At 51.0% G+C, this 20001-nt stretch overlaps 1 protein-coding gene across 1 annotated transcript in view; it reads left to right on the forward strand.

Annotated features, from left to right (window-relative positions):
• Positions 1–20001, forward strand: part of ADCK1 (aarF domain containing kinase 1) — a 129728-nt gene that overhangs the window by 53603 nt on the left and 56124 nt on the right. Inside the window, exon 4 of the mRNA XM_025393027.1 lies at positions 1000–1203. Coding sequence (XP_025248812.1) covers positions 1000–1203 — 204 coding nt within the window. The remainder of the gene's footprint in view (positions 1–999; positions 1204–20001) is intronic.

Raw genomic sequence — 20001 nt, forward strand, 5'->3', positions numbered from 1 at the left:
TCTGTCCTAGACAACCTGCCCTGCCTCATACCCCTCACTACAGTGACTTCTCTAGTTAATGAGAGACCTCTGCTAAAGTTTGCTGCACCAAAGAACCGTAGATTTTGGAGTAGTTTCTAGACCTTCCTTTGATATTTATTAGCGATTTCTTTCTTTTTTTTTTTTTTTCCGAGACGGAGTCTCACTCTGTTGCCCAGGCTAGAGTGCAGTGGTATGATCTCAGCTCACCGCAACCTCCACCTCCTGGGTTCAAGCAATTCTCTGCCTCAGCCTCCCAAGTAGCTAGGATTACAGGTGCCTGCCATCATGCCCGGATAACTTTTTTGTATTTTTAGTAGGGATGAGGTTTCACCATCTTGGCCTGGCTGGTCTTGAACTCCTGACCTCATGATCCACCTGCCTCAGCCTCCCAAAGTGTTGGGATTACAGGCATGAGCCACTGCACCCGGCCTAGCAATTTCTTTAGAAACAAAACAACCTAATTTGTCTTCTTTAAAGATAGCAAAACTTGCTTCCCTGAGGTGCTGTGAAGATTAAAAGATACAATACCTATGACCATGTTTTATAAAACGTGGCAATCCAAACAAACAAAGCATAATTGGTATGTCTGAGGGGTGGGTGGCAAATACTTTAACTCCGTGTCCCTTGAATGAATCATTAGTAGGTTAGACTTGGTTAAAAGCCTTGAATGCTTATTTCTAGGGAGGGGGACCCAGACTAGGTAAGTTTTGATGAAGAGGAGGAGGTAGGAAGCACTGGGCCATGTATGAAGGGCGGCCTCTGTATGAGGTTGGAGTTGACTGCCCTACGTACCAGGAAGCTGGACACCAAGGGAGAAGGTGTGTGTGTGTGTGTGTGTGTGCGCGCGTGTGTGCATGCACCTTCCCTGGACATTGTGGGGTAATGAGGGTTTTCAAGCAGAGCAGGAAGGTGAAGGGAACAAGGTCTAGGGAACAGTCTGTACTCACACCTCTCTGGCCCTGGCCTGTCTTCCTGCAGGTGCACCTTCGCTCTGCCAGGCGTCTCTGTGAGCTCTGCTGTGCCAACCGGGGCACCTTCATCAAGGTTGGCCAGCACCTGGGGGCACTGGACTACCTGTTGCCAGAGGAGTACACCAGCACGCTGAAGGTCCTGCACAGCCAGGCTCCACAGAGCAGCATGCAAGAGATCCGCCAGGTCATCCGAGAGGATCTGGGCAAGGAGGTACCCACCTTTGCAGCGGGGATGGGCCTGGGTTGGGATGCTTCAGAAAAGGCCCCAGCTGAATTCTTGCAGTCTCGGCCAGGGTGCTGGGGATCCACCAGTGACACAAAACCAAATGTCACAGCCACTCTCAGTGCTGAAATCAAAGAGGTTAGAAGGAATCTCAGTGGCCCTCAGTGAAACATACCAGTTCAACCATATGAAATAGTTCCTATGAGACTGTTACTGACCTGAAACCTATATATGATTCATATGGTTCAACCTAATAATATCTGTCACTTACTGAAGGTTTAATGCCTTATTGAAGCTTTATCCTCAGCAGGGCTTTCAAGCCCATCCCATCTGGTTTCCACCTACCTGTCTATAAGTTGGTGGGGCAGAGTGACACTGTGGTTTAGACTCTAGAGCCAAGAGCTTGGACTTTGCACACATGATTGATCTTGGCACCTCACTTTCCTTATCTGTAGCCCACCACATAAGGTTGCTGTGTGGATTAGATGGGATAATGAATAGAAGGTGCTTAGTGTAGTACCTGATGTAGAGCAAGTGCTCAACAAATATTAGCTATTATTTGTATAGTAATGGTGTTCTATACTATTATGGTTATTTCCCCATGCTCTGGTCCCATTGTGCTACCTGTCTCAAGCTCACTGTGTTCTCTTAGTCCTCAGTGCTTGTGCCATGGTCTACCATCTGCCTGGTGTCTTTGCTTCTTTCTCTACTTGTCAAGTGACTTCAGGCCATCTGCCTATCTGTCTACTCAGCTAGCAAATCCCAGGCAGGGTGCTAGGTGCTGGGTTTCCCGTCCAAACCCAAGCTCTTCTAGGAAGTCTTGTGTGACCCTTCCTTGACCGATCTTATCCCTCCTTTGGGCTCTGCAGAACTTTGCTCCCTGCACTTGTGCAACTTGTGGATTGATTAGTTGTGTCTAAGGGTTTCCCTGCAAGTCATAGTCTTTGAGGATGAAGACCAAGACAGTCCTTTTACTCTATTTACGGCTCCAAAACAATACCTAGCAGGTGCCCTGGGGCTGCTTAAAGAGCCAATGGATGAACTAGAAATAGTGTCCTTAGGCTACTTGGCGCAGGGCCGGGAGAGTGGGGCAGAGGTTTGATAAAGACCAGTGGTTCCCTTTTTACAGGGAGCTGGCCCTGACCATTGGTCCCTTAATGTGGAGCCGGCCCCAGCTACGCAGCATCCATCCAAAGGTGTCCCGCTTCTCAGTGATATCCTGGCCTGATGCGGGGCTTGGATCACACAGCGGGTGAGCATAGAAACGTCTCTGACTCCTCTGCCACTGAGGAACATTTCCTCCAAAGGGAGGGACAGTGAGTGAAAGGTAAACCCGATCTGTGGCTGGCTTCAGGGAGCAGGCTGCAAGCTGGGAGGAGCAGGGTCAGGAGAGAAGGACCCTAGGCAGAGGGGACTGAATTGGCACAGTGCCGGCCCACGTATGGCTTTGCCTCTTAACAAGACTCTTGGCCCCCAGCTTCTAACAGCACGAGATTCACCCCAAAATTAAAACTAAATAAATCACGGTAATACCAGTGTGAAGTGCATCATTGCTGGCGTGCGGCAGCTCTCTGGGGGTGGAAAAAAGGAGCAGAAGGCAGCAGGTTAACCCTTGGAGGCTGACTTGTCTGGCGAGCTGGGGAGGGAGGTGGGACAAGGGCATGTCAGTGGCTGTCCCCAAGCCAGGGTGGAGTGAGGGCAGTTTGGAGTGTCAGCAGTCATGGTGGTCCACCCAGCTGGCTAAAGAATGTTTGGGGTTGGAGGACGTCGCCTGCTCTTCAGGGCCCCTTCTCCAATCCCCTCCACCCCCTGCCGATTAGCCCTGCGCACAGTGGCCATGTGGCTCCTGCCCCACAATGCTTCTTTAGCTCCCTGAGAAAATGGGCCACTGTCCATGTCATGGTTCTGAGGGGCATCCCTCATAGCTGGGGAGCTTCTTCAGAGCCCTCTGGGTTCTTACCAGGGCCCCACAGGCACACACTCCGTCTTCCCTGCCATCGTCCTCCTCCTCCCCCTGGGAAGATGGCATTTGTTCCTTGGTGACACACTTTCCCAGTGTGTGGGTGGAGGGAGGGGAGCGGGGCCATGTGGGAAGAAGGGTGGGTGCGTGTGGGGGTGTGAGGGCGGGGGAATGTCACTCACTTGGCATTTCCAGCCTCCTCCAGCCCCTCCCATGACACTTCTCGGGGAGCAGTCTCGCCCCCAGGATGCTTGAGTGGGCCCCACTCATCCTCAGCTCCATGGCAGCCCAAGACCTGTAGAAAGCTCTGTTTCATCCCTGGCTTAAAAGAGGCTGTCAGTCTTGCCTCACCACCTTCCTAGGTCCCGGTCCTCAGATAGGCTTGAGGTTACCTTGGACTCAGAGATTCCGTAAGTGCTCCTAAAGCTCAGACTGTAGAGAGTGGAGGCGCGGTGAGAGAGACACTTGGATGGCCAACAGCAGTGTTAGAGGTCACTATGTCCTCAGACCCGTCCCTGTCACAGGCAGGTGGGGCCCGGCCCTGTGGGGTGTTGCCAGCATGGGTGTGGGGGTAAGATTGAGGGTGCAGTACTTCTGGACCCCACGGTTCATATTCATTTCTGGATCAGTCAGAATTTCTGCACATCAGCTGGCACCATCAGTGCCGAGGTGAGGGCACTTGAAGGGGCACCATCCTTGCATAGCATTGGCTCAGGCAGGGAGTGTGCTGGGGGCCACATTGCTAAGGGAGGGCCCATGACAAGCAGCAGGATAAGACCTCACGTCCTCTAATTCCCAGGCTGGTGATTTGTCCTCTACATAACAGCTTCTATTTGGCAGGAAAAAAAAGCAGTTGTGTGTGTCTATGTGTGTATCTTGGAAGTTTCTCAGCTAGTATTACCAGAAAGAAACTTACTTTTTTCCTTTCTTTGGATGTTAGGCTTATATCCTGAAAGACAGGTTCCAGGAGGCAAACAGGAGCCCAGCCTCTGGGAAGTGGGGTCGTTTCTGTCTCCTCAAAAGTGACCAGGCTCTGGACTGGGTCAGGGGTGTTCCCAGCCTTGGTCCCCTTGACTGCCCTTGGGGCTGTGGGTCCAGATGCAGTGCTGACCTTGGCCAGCAGATGGCGCCTGAGCTTGCAAGTCAGGGATGGTTGTGAAGACCTGGCCCTTCCCTTTTGAGGGATCCCTGACCAGGTGGACGAGACTGGGGCTGTTTCCACTCTTGGACATGGTTCATGCTGTTGAAGGAATCCAGACTGACATCTCTACACCCTGAATGGGTATGCATAGGCCTCAGCCACGAGGCTGTTGACCACGCTGGGTGCCTGAGCCCTTGGCTCCATGTTGGAGGACGTGGCATTGGGGTTAGGAGTTCTCTGATGCTCCACAGTCTCTAATGGCTAGTGATTCTGTGCCTCAGCACCGTTTCCTTCATTCCTTCTCTCTCCTGCTGGTCTACGCAGTTGGTATTTAGTGAAAAAGGACAGTGATGGACACTTGGGTGTAGCCAGGGATGGGTAAGACCTCGTTCCAGTCCTCACAGTCCAGGGTCCTGGGAGGTTCACTCATCATGGTAATACATGGCCACATAGTGCTCAAGGAGCTTGCTGAGGAGAGAGAGGTTGCCTTGGGCAGATGGAGGCTTTCTGAAGCAGGTGGCCTCTGACCCAGCCCCTTAGAGATGGATGGAATTGGAGGACGTGGATGTTGGAGGAAGTGATTACTGATTAATAAGCTGGGCTCAGCAGAGGTGCAGGGACAGGAAAGCATAAAGCACGGAGGTGAACAGTGAAGTCTTGTTGATTACAATGAGGCATTCAGCCGGTGAATACTGGAGCAGAGATTGTAGGTTTGGGGCTGAGGCTACATTATGAAGGGCCTAGAATGTTCTTTTCAGAATGTGAGCCTGAGGGAGAGAAGGACTTGGGGAGGGACTGATCAAAAGAAGGATGAAGAAACTGAGATATACGGAGTGGGGTGGGGCCTGTGGTTGGGTGATTGAAAGAATTTGCCTAATAGCTTGAATTTTTAGTAATGTGGGAGATGAGGTCATCTTTGAAAAGGGCAGGAAGATATAGATGGGGAGGTCTGAGGTGGGTGGGAAGCTTGGGGATAGAGTTATCGTGGGAATTAAGGGATGATCTGTAGAATTGTGAACCGCACCGTGCTGTTATCTTTGGTCATGTACACACACACACATCTATACCTGCCCCCATGACATACAGACAAGTCAGATCTTGTTACAGCCTATTTCAAGAAATGGTCCAAGCCGTGCATGGTGTCTCATGCCTATAATCCCACTGGGAGGCTGAGGCAGGTGGATCACTTGAGGTCAGGCGTTCGAGACCAGCCTGACCAACATGGTGAAACCCTGTCTCTACTAAAAATAGAAAAATTAGCTGAGTGTGGTGGCGGGCGCCTGTCATCCAAGCTACTTGGAAGGCTGAGACAGGAGAATCACTTGAACCCGGGAGGCGGAGGTTGCAGTGAGCTGAGATCAGCCTACTGGACTCCAGCCTGGGCAAGAGAGTGAGACTCTGTCTCAAAAAAAAAAAAAAAAAAAAAAAAAAAGATCCAGTTATGTCCTAGAATATAGTTGTATCAGATAAAGTTCTTTCCACCTCTGAAATCCCATGAGAAACTGAAGGAAATGAGGCCAGCTGCTGGCATGGAGCACAGAAATACCTCTGTTAGGGGCAATGCTTATATTGGTGTCTGGGTGGTGTGGTTTGGCTTTTGTACTTTGAAATTAGTTTTTATCAGTTTTTCACCCCCTGATCTTTCCTCCCAGGGGACCTTATTTTACAGCTCCCCATAGTATCTAGGGACAAGTGTATGTTGCTGGTGCTCTGTGTTCTTGATGTACCATCTGACTGGAGTTTCAATGAGAATGAAGGAGAGAGAAGGTGCAGGGGTACCGTTGTGCAACAGGTAGAATAATTCATATCCAGTTGTTTTGTAAGAGCCTGTGGGTGCAGTGGGAGGGCGGCTTGTCTTGTTTGCTCAAGGTTTAAGCAAATGTTCAGAAAAGAGATAAAGAAGCCTTTCCTCCAAGAATATCAACGGTTTATCCTGCTCGGTGGTGGGGCAGAGAGAAGGCACTGTAGGTGCAAGGACCAGCACGAACAAGGCAGAAGTGGAAAGACAAGGCAGGAGAAGGCCTGCCTCGGTGAGGGGCACACAGCACCTCTGCTGTCCTGTGGAGAACTTGATGGGAGTGGGGGAAAGGCGCTCTCTTTTTGCATCCCTTCCTCCAGTCTATGGCAGGTTGGCCAGGGCTGGGCTGGATTTCATTCCTGTGTAAGTCAGGGCTCTCTAGAGAAACAGAACCAATAGGATATGAATATGTGTGTGTGTGTGTGTGTGTGTGTGTGTGTGTTTGTGCATGCATGTTTACTTGTGTGTGTGTATGGAGAGAGAGAGAGAGAAAAAAAGAGACCAACTGATGTTAAGGAATTGGCCGATGTGGGTTATAGAGGCTGGGAAGTCCAAAATCTGCAGAGTGACGCAGCAGGCTGGAGAGAAGAGCCGATGGTGCAGTTCAAGTCTGAAGGCTGTTTGAAGGTTACCTGCTGGCAGAATTCCTTGTTGCTTGGGGAAGGTCAGTCTTTGTTCTATTCAGCCCCTTATCTGACTGCATGAGGCCCACCCGTGCTATGGAGAGTAATCTGTTTTATTCACAGTCCACTAATATAACTGTAAATCTTGGCTGGGCACAGCGGCTCATGCCTGTAATCCCAGCACTTTGGGAGGCTGAGATGGGAGGATTGCTTGAGCCCAGGAGTTCGAGACAAACCTGGGCAATATAGTGAGACCCCATCTCTGTTAAAAAAGTTTTTTAAAAAATTGAATTAATAAAACAAACTGTAAATGTCACTTAAAAGTACCCTCACACAGCTGAGTGCGATGGCTTATGCCTGTAATCCCAGGACTTTGGGAGGCTGAGGCAGGCAGATCACCCGACGTCAGGAGTTCGAGACCAGCCTGGGCAACATGGTGAAACCTCCATCTCTACTAAAAAAAAATACAAAATTTAGCCAAGTGTGGTCGTGCACACCTGTAATCCCAGCTACTCAGGAGGGTGAGGCAGGAGAATCCCTTGAACCCGGGAGGTGGAGGTTGCAGTGAGGCAAGATCATTCCACTGCACTCCAGCCTCCCAGGTGACAGAGTGACACCCTGTATCAAAACAAAAACAAAAACAAAACCCCTCACAGAAACATCCAGAGTAATGCTTGGCCCAATATCTGGGTGCCGTGGCCCCGCCAGGTTGACGTATAAAATTAACCGTCATAATTCCCCACGTGGCCCTCTGCCAGGATTGCACATGTGTGCCCTCAGTCTGCTTTCACACGGCCTGGAGCTTCATAGCGAGCCTTGGCGGTAGGCAAGAGCCAAACTGCCTGTTGGTATATTGGCTTTGTGGCCTTGGGCATGTTACTTACCCTCTCTGTCCTATCCCTCCATTTCCTGATCCCTAAAATTGGAATCATAACACTACCTGCCACCTAGGCTTGATGTGGGGATGGATGGAGTTAAAGATTGTGGAGCACCTAGAGCAAGCTTGCTGCAGGGCAAGGGTCAGTAAACATTAATAATTATCTCTGTGGCCGGGCGTGGTGGCTCACGCCTGTAATCCCAGGACTTTGGGAGGCTGAGGCAGGCGGATCACGAGGTCAGGAGATTGAGACCATCCTGGCTAACATGGTGAAACCCCGTCTCTACTAAAAATACAAAAAATTAGCTGGGTGTGGTGGTGGGCGCCTGTAGTCCCAGCTACTTGGGAGGCTGAGGCAGGAGAATGGCGTGAACCCGGGAGGCGGAGCTTGCAGTGAGCCGAGATCGCGCCACTGCACTCCAGCCTGGGACACAGAGCGAGACTCTGCCTTAAAAAAAAAAAAAAAAATTATTATTCCTGTGTATTCTGCTGTGTGCTTTATATGAACAGGAACTGAGGTTTTGAGAGACTCGTAAATGGCAGAGTTCCATCTTTACCTGGGCTTCTGATAACTGGTACAACTCTCTGTCCCCTATTCAGTCATATGTTGCTTAATGATGGTGATATGTTCTGAGAAATGCATAATTAGGCGATTTTGTTGCTGTGTGAACATCATACTTACACAAACCTAGATGGGATAGCCTACGATATACTTGGGGTATATGGTGTAGCCTGTTCTTTTCAGAATGTGAGACTGAGGGGAGGCTTGAATCTAGGCAATTGTAACACAATGGTGAGTATTTATCTATCTAAACATAGAAAAGGTACAGTAAAAATATGGTGTTATTAATATAATGGACTGCTTTTGCATATGTGGTCCATTGTTGACCAAAATGTTGGTCATGCGGCACATGACTGTACTGTTTTGCTAGAATAATCCTCCTTTCTCTTCCTCTTCCTGATCAGTACCCAGCACTCTACCTGGCCAGCCCCTTCCCTGCTATTTTTGGAAATCCCCACAGGCTCCCTAAGGAGCAGCCTGGGTTTCTAGGGCTCTGTCTTCCACTTTGGGGGGTTACCTGGGGGGCAGCTCAGCTGGTTAGCGTTAATTGCTGCAGTTTCCCAAGGCTCTTTGGCAGCTTTCCTCTGGATTAGGGACTCTGACGTATGTGCTCTTGGTCTCCAGGCAGGGCTAATTCCGTGGATGAGGGGTGAGCGGAGGTGGAAGTCTGGCCAGTTTGCCAACGAGGAGTCACAGGTGCCCTTAGTCATGGAGTTGGTGGCTATGCTGTATTTAGGACCCACTCGCCTAGCCCTCTTCACTTGTAAGGTGGCAGCCAGATTTGGCTTCCCTTACAGTGTCCTGGTGGGGCCAGGTATGGACTGTATCCAGGGCTGAGCATGCCCTGGGCTGGACTGGGAGTAGGGAAGTGGTTAGAGCAGAAGGGGGGTAGGAGAGCCCCTGCTACCCTGGGGACAGACTCCACCTGTGCCTGCAGCCCCCACAGGGGAGAGATGCCTCCAGGCTCTCATATTCTTTGCTGCCTTCTTTCCAGCGCTGATCCAACTTCTCCCCATCCTCCTCTTGTTTACTCATGTGCATTTACTGAGCACCTCCTCTGTGCCAGGTACTGTACTAGCCCCTGGGGTCCTTGTCCCCTGGAGTGCCCTGGCTGTGCCCCTTGGAGTGCCGTTCTCCCATGCTGGCAGGGTCCAGATGAGGTCAGCTCACCCTCTACCAGCCCAGGCTGCATCACAGGCCCAAAGCTACCTGGAAGCCCTCCTGGAAGCCTTCGGCGATCTGTAGACTTGCTTCTCCTGGTCCTGAGCACCACCTTTGTTTGTTCAGGCATCTGGTTTGTCTCCCTAGACTGTCCCTGAGAAGGGTACCAGATGAGTATTCTGGGAATGGAACAGAAGGATCTGGTGGCTGTGAAGCCACGTGTAGGAGAACTGGGGGCCAGGGAGTGCGATCACCTCCTCCCGGCTGGGCCTCATCCTGCCTTCCCAGCAGCTCTCAATAAAAAATACATTTGTATTAAAAACATAATGAAGAAGAAAAAAACCCATTTCCCCCCCAATAATGCTGACATCAAAAGAAGATTTTTATCAATTATGAGAGAGAGATTTTGGCCATAAAATTGCAATTTAACTAGTGGGAGATGGATGGCAGGAAGCGTTGCTGTCAGCGCGGACGGATGGCCTGCCGTTAGTCACTGCGGGAGAGGCAAGGCAATGGTTGAGGTGGCCCTGGCTTGCGCTTCCTGCTGATGGCCCATCTGGCCCGGCCTCCTCCCTGTGACCACTGCCCTCCTGCAGGCCTGTCCCCTGTCTTTGCCCTGCTCCCAGCCTGTGTCCTGCACCTTGAATCCTGGTGTCACCATGTTCTATGTCATTCTGGGTAAATTTTGTGATTTTGCTGAGATTTGGTTTCCTCATGTGTAAACAGGGATGATAAGAGAGCCTTCCCATGAACAGGGCTGCGGTGAGGATAGGATGCTATATCCCAGCCACAGTGCACCGCCTGGTGAATGGTATATGCCAGTTCACTGTCAGCTGTGCTTATCATGTGTAGAGTCATTGTGAGGATGAAATTTGGCAGTAAGACCGGCACCCTCATCTTGTATCCAGCACCTTGCCTGGTGCCTCGATCTTCCTGAGGTTTAACAAATACTGACTCTGTTCACCTTCTGTTCAGTGGCAAGTGCTTTGGACAAAAGTCATCTGGGAGAATCACTCACGGGTCGTGAGGGCTTATAAATCATTTAATGCGACCCCCACATTTCACGGGTGAGGAAACTGAGGCTCAGAGAGGGGCAGTCACTTGCTCAATGACACAACTGGTTGGTGGTAGAAATAGGACTAGAACCCAGGTCTCCTGGTTCCTGATCCTGTGCTCTTTCTCCTGGACTATTCTGTTTCAGATGGAAGCTCAGTGCCCAGAAGAGAGGGCAGCACTCAGTGGAGCAATCGGGCTGGCCTTGCTGTCAGAGCCACCCAGCGGGCCTCCGCAGCTTTCATCGGCCTTGGGACCTTGTGATTTCCTGTGGACTTTGAGGAAGCCGTATTTTTCCTCAGTTCAGGATCCTATAGTTCTTTTGGTCCTTCTGCCAGTCTTTTGTCTTGCCAGTGGTTTGGGGTGATTATACTAATGTGTTCACCGGTTCACGCTCGGTCCACAGGCTGCACGTGGGGTGCCTCCCCTCTTTTGGGATCTAGTGTGCAGGGTCGTGCCCAAGCCCTCTGATCGGCTGGTGTGTCTGGACTGTTCCCTACCCACTTCCTGTAGATAAAAGGCCTCAGCCCACGGTGGCCCCGTTCACTAACCCCGGGAAGGTTGGGGCCCACCACTTGTTGGTTTGCTCACCTAGAGAATACAGATTTGTGGAGCAACTGCTCTTCTCTTACCCATGTGCCACTGCAGCGGGGGATATACAGAATGTTAACGCCGTGCCCCTCCCTCCACAGCCAAGCAGGCAGAACCGAGCACAGAGGGAGTAATTAGAGAACAATTAAGCCCTCAGCTGTGGGGCTGATGGATGGGAAGTTCAGGGGAAGTTCAGAGATGGGTTCCTGGTGGTGGGGGTTTGGGCTTTGAACTGGTCCTTGAAGGATGAGTAAGATTTGAGGAGGGGAATTCTGAGGGCACACAGGGTTGGCAGTTGGTGGTGAGTGATGACCACAGGTAATTCAATGCCCAGAGAGCCGACAAGCTGGCCTGGAGTGGCAGGGAGCTTTGGTCAGATGGCGTATTGTTTTCTAGGGCTAGCCCCAAACCTGTGGCTTAAACAACAAATGTATTGTCCCACAGTTCTGGAAGCCAGAGGTCTGAGATGAAGGTATCAGCAGGGTGGGTTCCTTCTGAGGCCGTGAGGGAGAATCTGTTCCAAGCCTTGGCTCCAGCTTCTGGGGGTTTGCTGGCAATCTCTGGTGTTCCTTGGTTTGGGGATGCATCTCCCCGATCTCTGCCTTCATCTTCACATGGTATCCTCTTCATGTGGGTGTCTGGCTCTGTGTCCAAATTTCCCCTTTTTATAGGGACACAGTCATATTGGATTATGATTGTGCTACTCCAGTGTGACCTCATCTTAACTAATTATGAATATATCTGCAATGACCTCATTTCCAAATAAGGTCACATTCTAGGCTGGGGTTAGGACTTCCACATATGAATATTTGGGGGGCACGGTTCAGCCCACAGCAGATGGGTGCATTAGGTCTTCTGTAGTTGTAAGAATCTTAACTCCGACTTGAATGAGCCAAGGCAAAAAAGGAGATGTGTTGCATTGTAGATAGGGTTGGGTTAGAGTTGGGCCTTGGGGTGCTCCTCTGGGACTCTTGTATCTCTCCCGGCAACTTCTCTCTGTGCGTCAGCTGCTTCCCTCCATGACCAGCTACCATTGGCAGCTTTTACCCTCACGTCTCCTCAGCTTCACACCTAAGAGGGCCTGACCCTGCTCCCCAATTGCAGGACTCCGATTGACTTAGCCTAAGTCAGATGTTGTACTGGCTTAAATAGCGTCTGCTCCACCCCACCCCACTTTTCTTTATAAATTACCCAGCCTCAGGTATTTCTTTATAGCAAGGTGAGAACAGACCAACACAGATGGGTAAAGGCAGACAAGGTGGTAGGTATTAGTGTTGGTGGATAATAACATATGGCTGTGTTTATTTGGTACTTGTTATGTAGTGTACATTGGCTGGATGTGTTACAGATACTGTTTTGTAACCTTTACAATAACTGCAAGGCTGGTAGATTACCATTCTGGTTTTCCATTTGAGGAGGCAGAGGCCCTGAGAGGGTAACAGCCATGTTCACATAGCTAGTAAGAAGCAGAACCAGGATTTGAGCTCTGATGATGACACCTCCACTCTTCCTGCTATGCAGCTCCTAGCCCTGCAGAAGGGTTGGTTTCTGGGGGACATTAAAGAGAGCCATAGGCATTGGGTCTTGCTGTGGCAAGTTTTAGGGTGTCTTCTGAGGCCCCAGGTCTTAGAAGTAAAGTCAAATCGGCTAATAGTGTATGTGTGTTCTTGTGTGTGCCCAAGACTGATAAAGAGACATTTTAGGCAAAGTGAGCTAATGGTGTAGGATGGATGGACGGCTCCCAAGGAGGGGCCCTTTGAGGAGGCTCTTTCCATCATCCATATCTGGCAAAGGTGAGCTCTCCCTATGGAGCCTCTTTAGCTGTCTCCCTAAGCTAGGGCAGGTGCCATTTTTCTCCCCTTAACATCTCCCTGGAGCTCAGAGCATGAGCGTCCCAGGCTGGGCAGTGAGTCAGGAGGCCGTAGCCTGGAGGACAAACGCCATGGTCACGGCTCTTGAAGGACCTGCCTTGGCAGTTGGCCCCATGCCTTATGGGACTGCCACAGGGGTCACAGAGCCCTCATTTCCTCCCTGACTGGAACTCATGGGCTTCCTTCTCTTCCCCAGGGAGATGGGGAATGGGTCTCCCTGCAGGCTGCTCAAGGTTGGGGCTGTTGGTATGGGCAGAGTGGATGTGATTGCAGTGGCTTCTGATGTCTCTCCCTGTCTCCTCGTGACCCAGAGGCCTGTTCTTCCTGGTGATAGCCCCAGGAGAAGGGATGGCTTGTTGGAGGAGCCTCAGGCCTGCCCAGATGTACAATGAACATACTGGCCAACATGGCCAAATGAGTGAGGGATACGTGCTTGTCTTAGTTTGTGCTTTCCTAAAAACAAACAATAATTTGAGTAAAAGTGATTTTGTGGGATGCTCAGATGCTGCCAGTAGGGAAGTGGGCACATGGTTCAGGAAGGAGGAGGCAGCTGGTAACTCTCTGCTCTTAAACCAGTGGCTACTGTGGGCAAAATCAGGTCAGTCCTGTGGGCAGACTTGGAAACGCTGTCAAATACGTTCCATTCACCCATCCCACCCAAGGGCCAAGGTAAGATATTCACTCATACAACGGCTTTCTAACTTCTTTTTTTTTTTTGTTTGAGACAGAGTCTCACTCTATTGCCCAGCCTAGAGTGCAGGGGCATGATCTCTGCTCACTGCAACCCTCGCCTCCCGGGTTCAAGCGATTGTCCCGCCTCAGCCTCCCAAGTAGCTGGAATTACAGGCATGTGCCACCAAGCCAGGCTAATTTTTGTGTTTTTAGTAGAGACAGGGTTTCCCCATGTTGGCCAGGCTGGTCTCAACCTCCTGGCCTCAGGTGATCTGCCCATCTTGACCTCCCAAAGTGCCCGGCCCTAACTTCTTTAACTGACAGCTGCTCCTGGGGGCTGATACTTCCTGAGACTTGGAAGTCCCAGGGAGTCTCTGGCACAGATGCAAATCCTGGGGGTCATGCAGGAGCTGGAGGGGAGGTCTGAGGGGAGCAGGTGGAGCACTGTCAGGGCTAGGCCAGCATCATCTCCTACAAGCCTCACAACTGCTCTGTGAGAGTAAGTACTGTTTTTATTATTCCTGTTTCACAGAGGTGCAAACTGAGGCCAGAGATGTTAGGTCCCGTGCCTGAGTCACTCAGAGAATGTGAGCAGAGTCAGGTCTGGCTTCAGAACCCAGGCTTCTAACCCCAGCACTCCGTGGCTCTTTACAAAGGGTCCTGTGCTTTTCACAAAGGTTTCTCATCCTAGCAGCTTACGCCTTCTGTCAGCATTCCTAAGCGGGAGGCAGGGCAGGCAGATGAGGAACCCTCACAGGTCAAGGAACTGAATATTTAGCATTTCCTCTGCCCTGGGCATGAATTAGATGTTTTCAAACACATGGTGTCATCTAGTCCTCACAACAGCTCTGAGAGATTGGCATCCCTTTCCCATCACTTCCAGACATAGACGCTGAGACTCCGAGACGTTAAGTAACTTCCTCAGGGTCACACAGCAGGACGATGGCTGAGCCAGCAACTGAACTTGAGTGTCACCGGACTCCAGAGACACACACTTCAGTTACACAGGCTGCTTCTAGGAGGCAAGTGACCCGGGAGACCTGCCTGCGAGGTTAGGCGGGGCCGGCACCTTTCCTCTGACCCCACATCTTGCCTTCTGCTCTGGGCTGGCCTCTGACCTGTGTTCCTTAAAAGCCAATCATAAGGTGGCCGAGGAGGTCCTTGAAGAAGGGGGAAGTGGGGTGTTAGGCTCTTCTCTGTCTTACCCCTGGGAAAGGTGCTACCCCTCTGTGCTCTCCGGTGGGGGGCTGGCCTTGGGGGAGAGTAGGGGTGCCCTCTTGCTCTCCTGCCTGCCTCCTTGGAGCCAGGTCTTCTCCTACTGCTGCCCCCAGATCCCCTTTCCCCACTCTCTTTTGTTTTTTTTTGAGATGGAGTTTCGCTCTTGTTGCCCAGGCTACAGTGCAGTGGCGCGATCTTGGCTCACTATAACCCCTGCCTCCCGGGTTCAAGTGATTCTCCTGCCTCAGCCTCCTGAGTAGCTGGGATTACAGGCGTCCACCACCATGTCCAGCTAATTTTTTGTATTTTTAGTAGAGACGGGGTTTTATCCTGTTGGCCAGGCTGGTCTCGAACTCCTGACCTCAGGTGACCTCCTGGCCTTGACCTCCCAAAGTGCTGGGATTACAGGAGTGAGCCACTATGCCCGGCCTCCCCACTGCTTTTAAAAAAGTTTTAATGTTTAATAGTTTTTAGGGTACAGGTGGTTTTTGGTTACATGGGTAAGTTCTTTAGTGGCGATCCTGAGATTTAGTGCACCCGTCGCCTGAGCAGTATACACTGTAACCAATAAGTAGTCTCTTACCCCTCACCCCCTCCCCACGGCTTTCTACCTGCTGCTGCCACTTGGCAGCAGAGGGAGCCGAGCTCTCCACGTCTAGCTGATTTATGTTCACTGTTAAAACAATAATGTTTAATCTGGAAAGGGCTAATCAATTTTTTATGCTGATTATGAATAGGCCAGCTGTGCCTGCTTCTTTATTCATGGAGCTTCAGAAACAAGCCCATTTCCCAGGCCAGGCCTCCTTGGTGATTTATGCCATGGGAGGCCCTGTTCAAGGGGAGCTCATCCGTGGCTTTACCTGTGCCACTTTGGAAGGGAAGCCTCGGCAGCTGCTGGCATGTGCATGAGTGTGCGTGTGCGTGTGTGTGCCTGCATGTAACCAGGCAGTGTAGCCTGACCCCAGGTGGAGAACTGGACTGGAATGTGTACTTGTGTTTGAATGTGTGCACGTGTGTGTGTGTGTAGGTTTGCTGGCATGATGCTGGGTGATACGCTTTGGCTCTGTCCCCACGCAAATCTCATCTTGAATTGTAGCTCCCCCATCCTGTTCTTGTGATAGTGAGTTAGTTCTCACATAATCTGATGGTTTTATAAGGATCTTCCCCCTTCACTGGGCACTCATTCTTCTTCCTGCCACCATGTGAAGAAGGAAGTGTTTGCTTCCCCTTCCGCCACAATTGTAAGTTTTCTGAGGCCTCCCCAGCCACACTGAACTATAAGTCAGTTAAACCTGTTTTCTTTATAAATTCCCCAGCCTTAGGTATGTGTTTATTAGCAGTGTGAGAACAGACGAATACACTGGGCTACCATTAGGATGGAAGGTGGGAGTTACAGGATCATGGCATTAGAAAGGCTAACCAGGATCAAGTACTCGAACACTCTGCTTTTACAAGTGAGGAACTAAGACCCAAAGTGAGGTGACTTCGCTGAGGTCCCATAGCTGGGTGGTGGCAGAGGTGGGACTATGGGACTAGACTGCCCCCCGTCCCCGTACTCTTACTGAGAGTGCAGGACTCTTTCCACAGTGGTACAAATAGGGCAAGAGGGTTGGAGGAAGGAACTGCATGGGCGGCTTTGCTTGAGTCCTCTTGATTCGTCACAACCACGCTGATGCCTCTGAGGAGCTTGCATTTCAGGTACAGAAAGAGTTACAGACTTCACTTTGAAAGAGGTCAGCACTAGAAGAGAGAAAGTTATCTGAGGTTTGGGCTACAGCATTTGGGTGTTCTTGGAATCCACAAATCGGGTTGTAGGAGGGGTCGTTGGGACTTTCTGGAGGAGGTGAGATGTGAGCAGAACTTTAGTGTGGTCAAGAGGAGAATGTACAGGAAGGCATGGAGAAGGCCTTTGGGGCAGGACTGAAGATGTCCTTTATTGTTATCACCTGAGGGTGGGGTCTGAACTTTGAGGCCAGACTAAGGAGGCCTGTGTCTCCCAGGCTGGGGTGGGGCAGGTGCTGGGCCTGGATGGCTTGGGTGTCCACAGGCAGGGGCTACTGTATGTGGACTCTGCGTGTCCCCTCCCCGTGTTGGGACTTCACCAATCATTTGTGTATTCATTGTTTGACTTTGCAGGTATTTATCGCGCTTCTATGTGCTGGCCCCAGGGGTTATGTGGGCGAACAATCTACCATCAGGGCACTATGATCTATTTATAGGGGAAGAGCAGCTGTTAAATGTGTGAGGAGAAAAATAAAGCTTTAATAACACCTGTGATAAAGTGCCCTAGACTTTTCCTCTTGGCATTTGAGTGACTGCAGGGAGGTTGCAGTATTGAAGCTGAGACCAGAGGATGGTTAAGGGACAGGTGGATGGGACAGAGAGAACAAGAATGCAGAGACCTCAGGATGGGAAAGAGCCTGCGTCTGCACAGGGACAGGAGGGGCGTGGTGGCAGCAGGGCAGGCAGAGACCCAGAAAGATGAGGCTGGAGAGCTGAGCTGGGTGTGCTGATGGGGTCCAAGGCTGGTGTGGGGAACAAGAGTAGAACTCACTGGAAGACCAGTTACGGGGCAGTTATGGTCATCCAGGCAAAAGGGGATGGTGGCTTGGACATAGGGAAGTGGAGAGGAGAGGACTGACATATTTGCAGATGGAAACCACAGGACTCAAGGATAGGTTACATGGAGAGGCGTGGAGGAGGTGGAGGCGCCACAGTTACCTCCCCGGATTCTGGCATGCACAGTGGGGGGTGTTAGCGGTTCATCCTGCTGGCAGTTGGGGAAGGAATTTTGTACAATGCTGAAATTTGCATAGTTGCCCCCTCTTTCCTCAGGGTAGGAGCGAGTGAGTTGTGGTCAGAAAGCTGGCAGGTGGCACTGAGCAACGTGGGGTTCAGCATTGAGAGGCTAAACAGCCTAGGGTCCCTGGTTTCTAGATACTGAAAAAAAAAAGCACCCTGATCTAATGAGAGCTCTGGGGTGAGTGTGTTTCCCTGTCACTGGGTTTGTGGATGGAGAGGCTGTTACTTCTTTTTTTTTTTTTTTTTGAGACGGAGTCTCGCTCTGTTGCCCAGGCTAGAGTGCAGTGGCGCGATCTTGGCTCACCGCAAGCTCCGCCTCCCGGGTTTATGCCATTCTCCTGCCTCAGCCTCCCAAGTAGGTGGGACTACAGGCGCCTGCCAAGACGCCTGGCTAATTTTTTGTATTTTTAGTGGAGACGGGGTTTCACCATGTTAGCCAGGATGGTCTCAATCTCCTGACCTCGTGATCCACCTGCCTCGGCCTCCCAAAGTGCTGGGATTACAAGCGTGAGCCACCGTGCCCGGCCGTGGCTGTTATTTCAACAGCTGGAGCTGCTCCTGCACGTCTGCCGTGGAGTCCTCATAGTGATAAGAGTCTGGCCTGTTCCCACTGCTGCGTGTGAACCAAGGACTGCTGCCTGCGTGTGAGGCGGCAGAGGAAATTGGGCTCCTCGGGAAGAGAGGAAGATGTCGCTTCATCTGAGTAGGGCCGAGCATTTGGCCCTGGTGCTGGGAAGGAATGACATTGAGGAGGAAGCCTGGGAGGGAAACAGGGACTGGTTTCAGGTGTCCTCGCCTGGCATGGCAGAACTAGGAAGCTGTGATGTTCCCCTTCCTGGTCTCACATCTTGGGGTTCACACTTGACCTATGTTCCCCTCATCTCATTCCCCAGCTTTCCAGCCCCACCACGACCCTAGAAAGTATAGCAAAAGACTAAAAACGACTTCCACTGAGAGCGTGACACTAGCGCTCTAATCACTAGTCCGTAAAGTTTGTAAAGGGCCTGTATGAGGCTCCTATTGCCCGCTGTCACAAATTACCATGCATTGCATGGTTTCAGTCAACACACATTTATTATCTTATCCTGCAGATCAGCATTCTGAAAATTAAGGTGTTGACTGGGCTGTATTCCTTCTAAAGGCTCTAGGGGAGACTCCCTTTTCTTGCCTTTTCCAGCTTTTAGAAGCCACCTGCCTCTCGTGGCTTGTGGCCCCTTCCTTCGTCTTTACAGCCAGTGGTATAGCCATCTTCCAGTCTCCCTCTGCCTTTTTCACCCTGTCACCTCTGCATCTGTCATGTCATCTCTTTCTCTAATTCTGGCCCTCCTACCTTCCTCTTGTAAGGATTCTTGGGTTGATATTGGGCCCACCTGGATAATCCAGGTTCATCTTTCCACCTCAAAAGCCTTGCCTTTGGCGCACCTGTAAAGTATCTTTTGCCACAGAAGGTGAACATCTTTGGGGGACTCATTTTCTGCCTACCACAGGGTCAGATAATAAATGTTTTAGCTGTTGCAGGCCATACCATCTCTCTGTCACAACTGGTTACCTCTGTAGTGGTGGCACAAGTGCTGCCATAGGCAACATGTCAACGAATGGGCATGCGCCCCAGTAAACCATAGCTCTACCATTGCAGAGAGGGTTGGGTTGCTGACCCCGGTGCTAGTGTTCTTAATCTCTGCTCTGCTTGCTGGGCTGAGCCAGTAGAGTTATGTTGACTGCCAACCCCCACCTCCCAAGTGTGGGCTTTGTCTCCCCGGTAGATCCATGGAGCCTGGGTTTACCTCCCTGTAAAATTCTTGGGCACTGCTTGTATCATATGTCAAGTGAATCCAGAAAGCTTTTTACTGTGTGCAACATCCTTGCGTGTACAAAGAGCTTTGGGGCTGGGTGCAGTGGCTTACGCCTGTAATCCCAATACTTTGGGAGGCCGAGGCGGGTGGATCACCTGACGTCAGGAGTTCAAGACCATCCTGGCCAACATGGTGAAGCCCTGTCACTACTAAAAATATAAAAATTAGCCAGGTGTGGTGGTGTGCACCTGTAGTCCCAGCTACTTGGGAGGCTGAGGCAAGAGAATCGCTTGAACCTGGGAGGTGGAGGCTGCAGCGAGCTGAGATCGTGCCACTGCACTCCAGTCTGGGCAACAGGGTGAGACTCTGTCTCAAAAACAAACAAAAACACAAAGGGTTTTGGTATTCATTTGCTTTTGGCTCTGAGGCAAGCAGCATAGCTTAGGCACGTTTGCTGTGTGGCATTTTGCTACTTCCTGAAGCCCAGGACGTCTGTCCTGATAGCAAATGGAGCTGCTCTAAGTGAAGGATGCTGTGCTTTGTGGATGTAGGAACAACTGAGAGTTGTTGGAAAAGGCCTTTGGGGTTTTGTAAGGGTGAGCCTGTCAGGTTTTAGAATTCATGGCCCTCATCAGAAATGAATGTGAGCCTTTGTGGCTGGGCG

The sequence above is a fragment of the Theropithecus gelada genome, chromosome 7b (genome assembly GCF_003255815.1).
Source record: "Theropithecus gelada isolate Dixy chromosome 7b, Tgel_1.0, whole genome shotgun sequence".
Classification (NCBI taxonomy): Eukaryota; Metazoa; Chordata; class Mammalia; order Primates; family Cercopithecidae; genus Theropithecus; species Theropithecus gelada.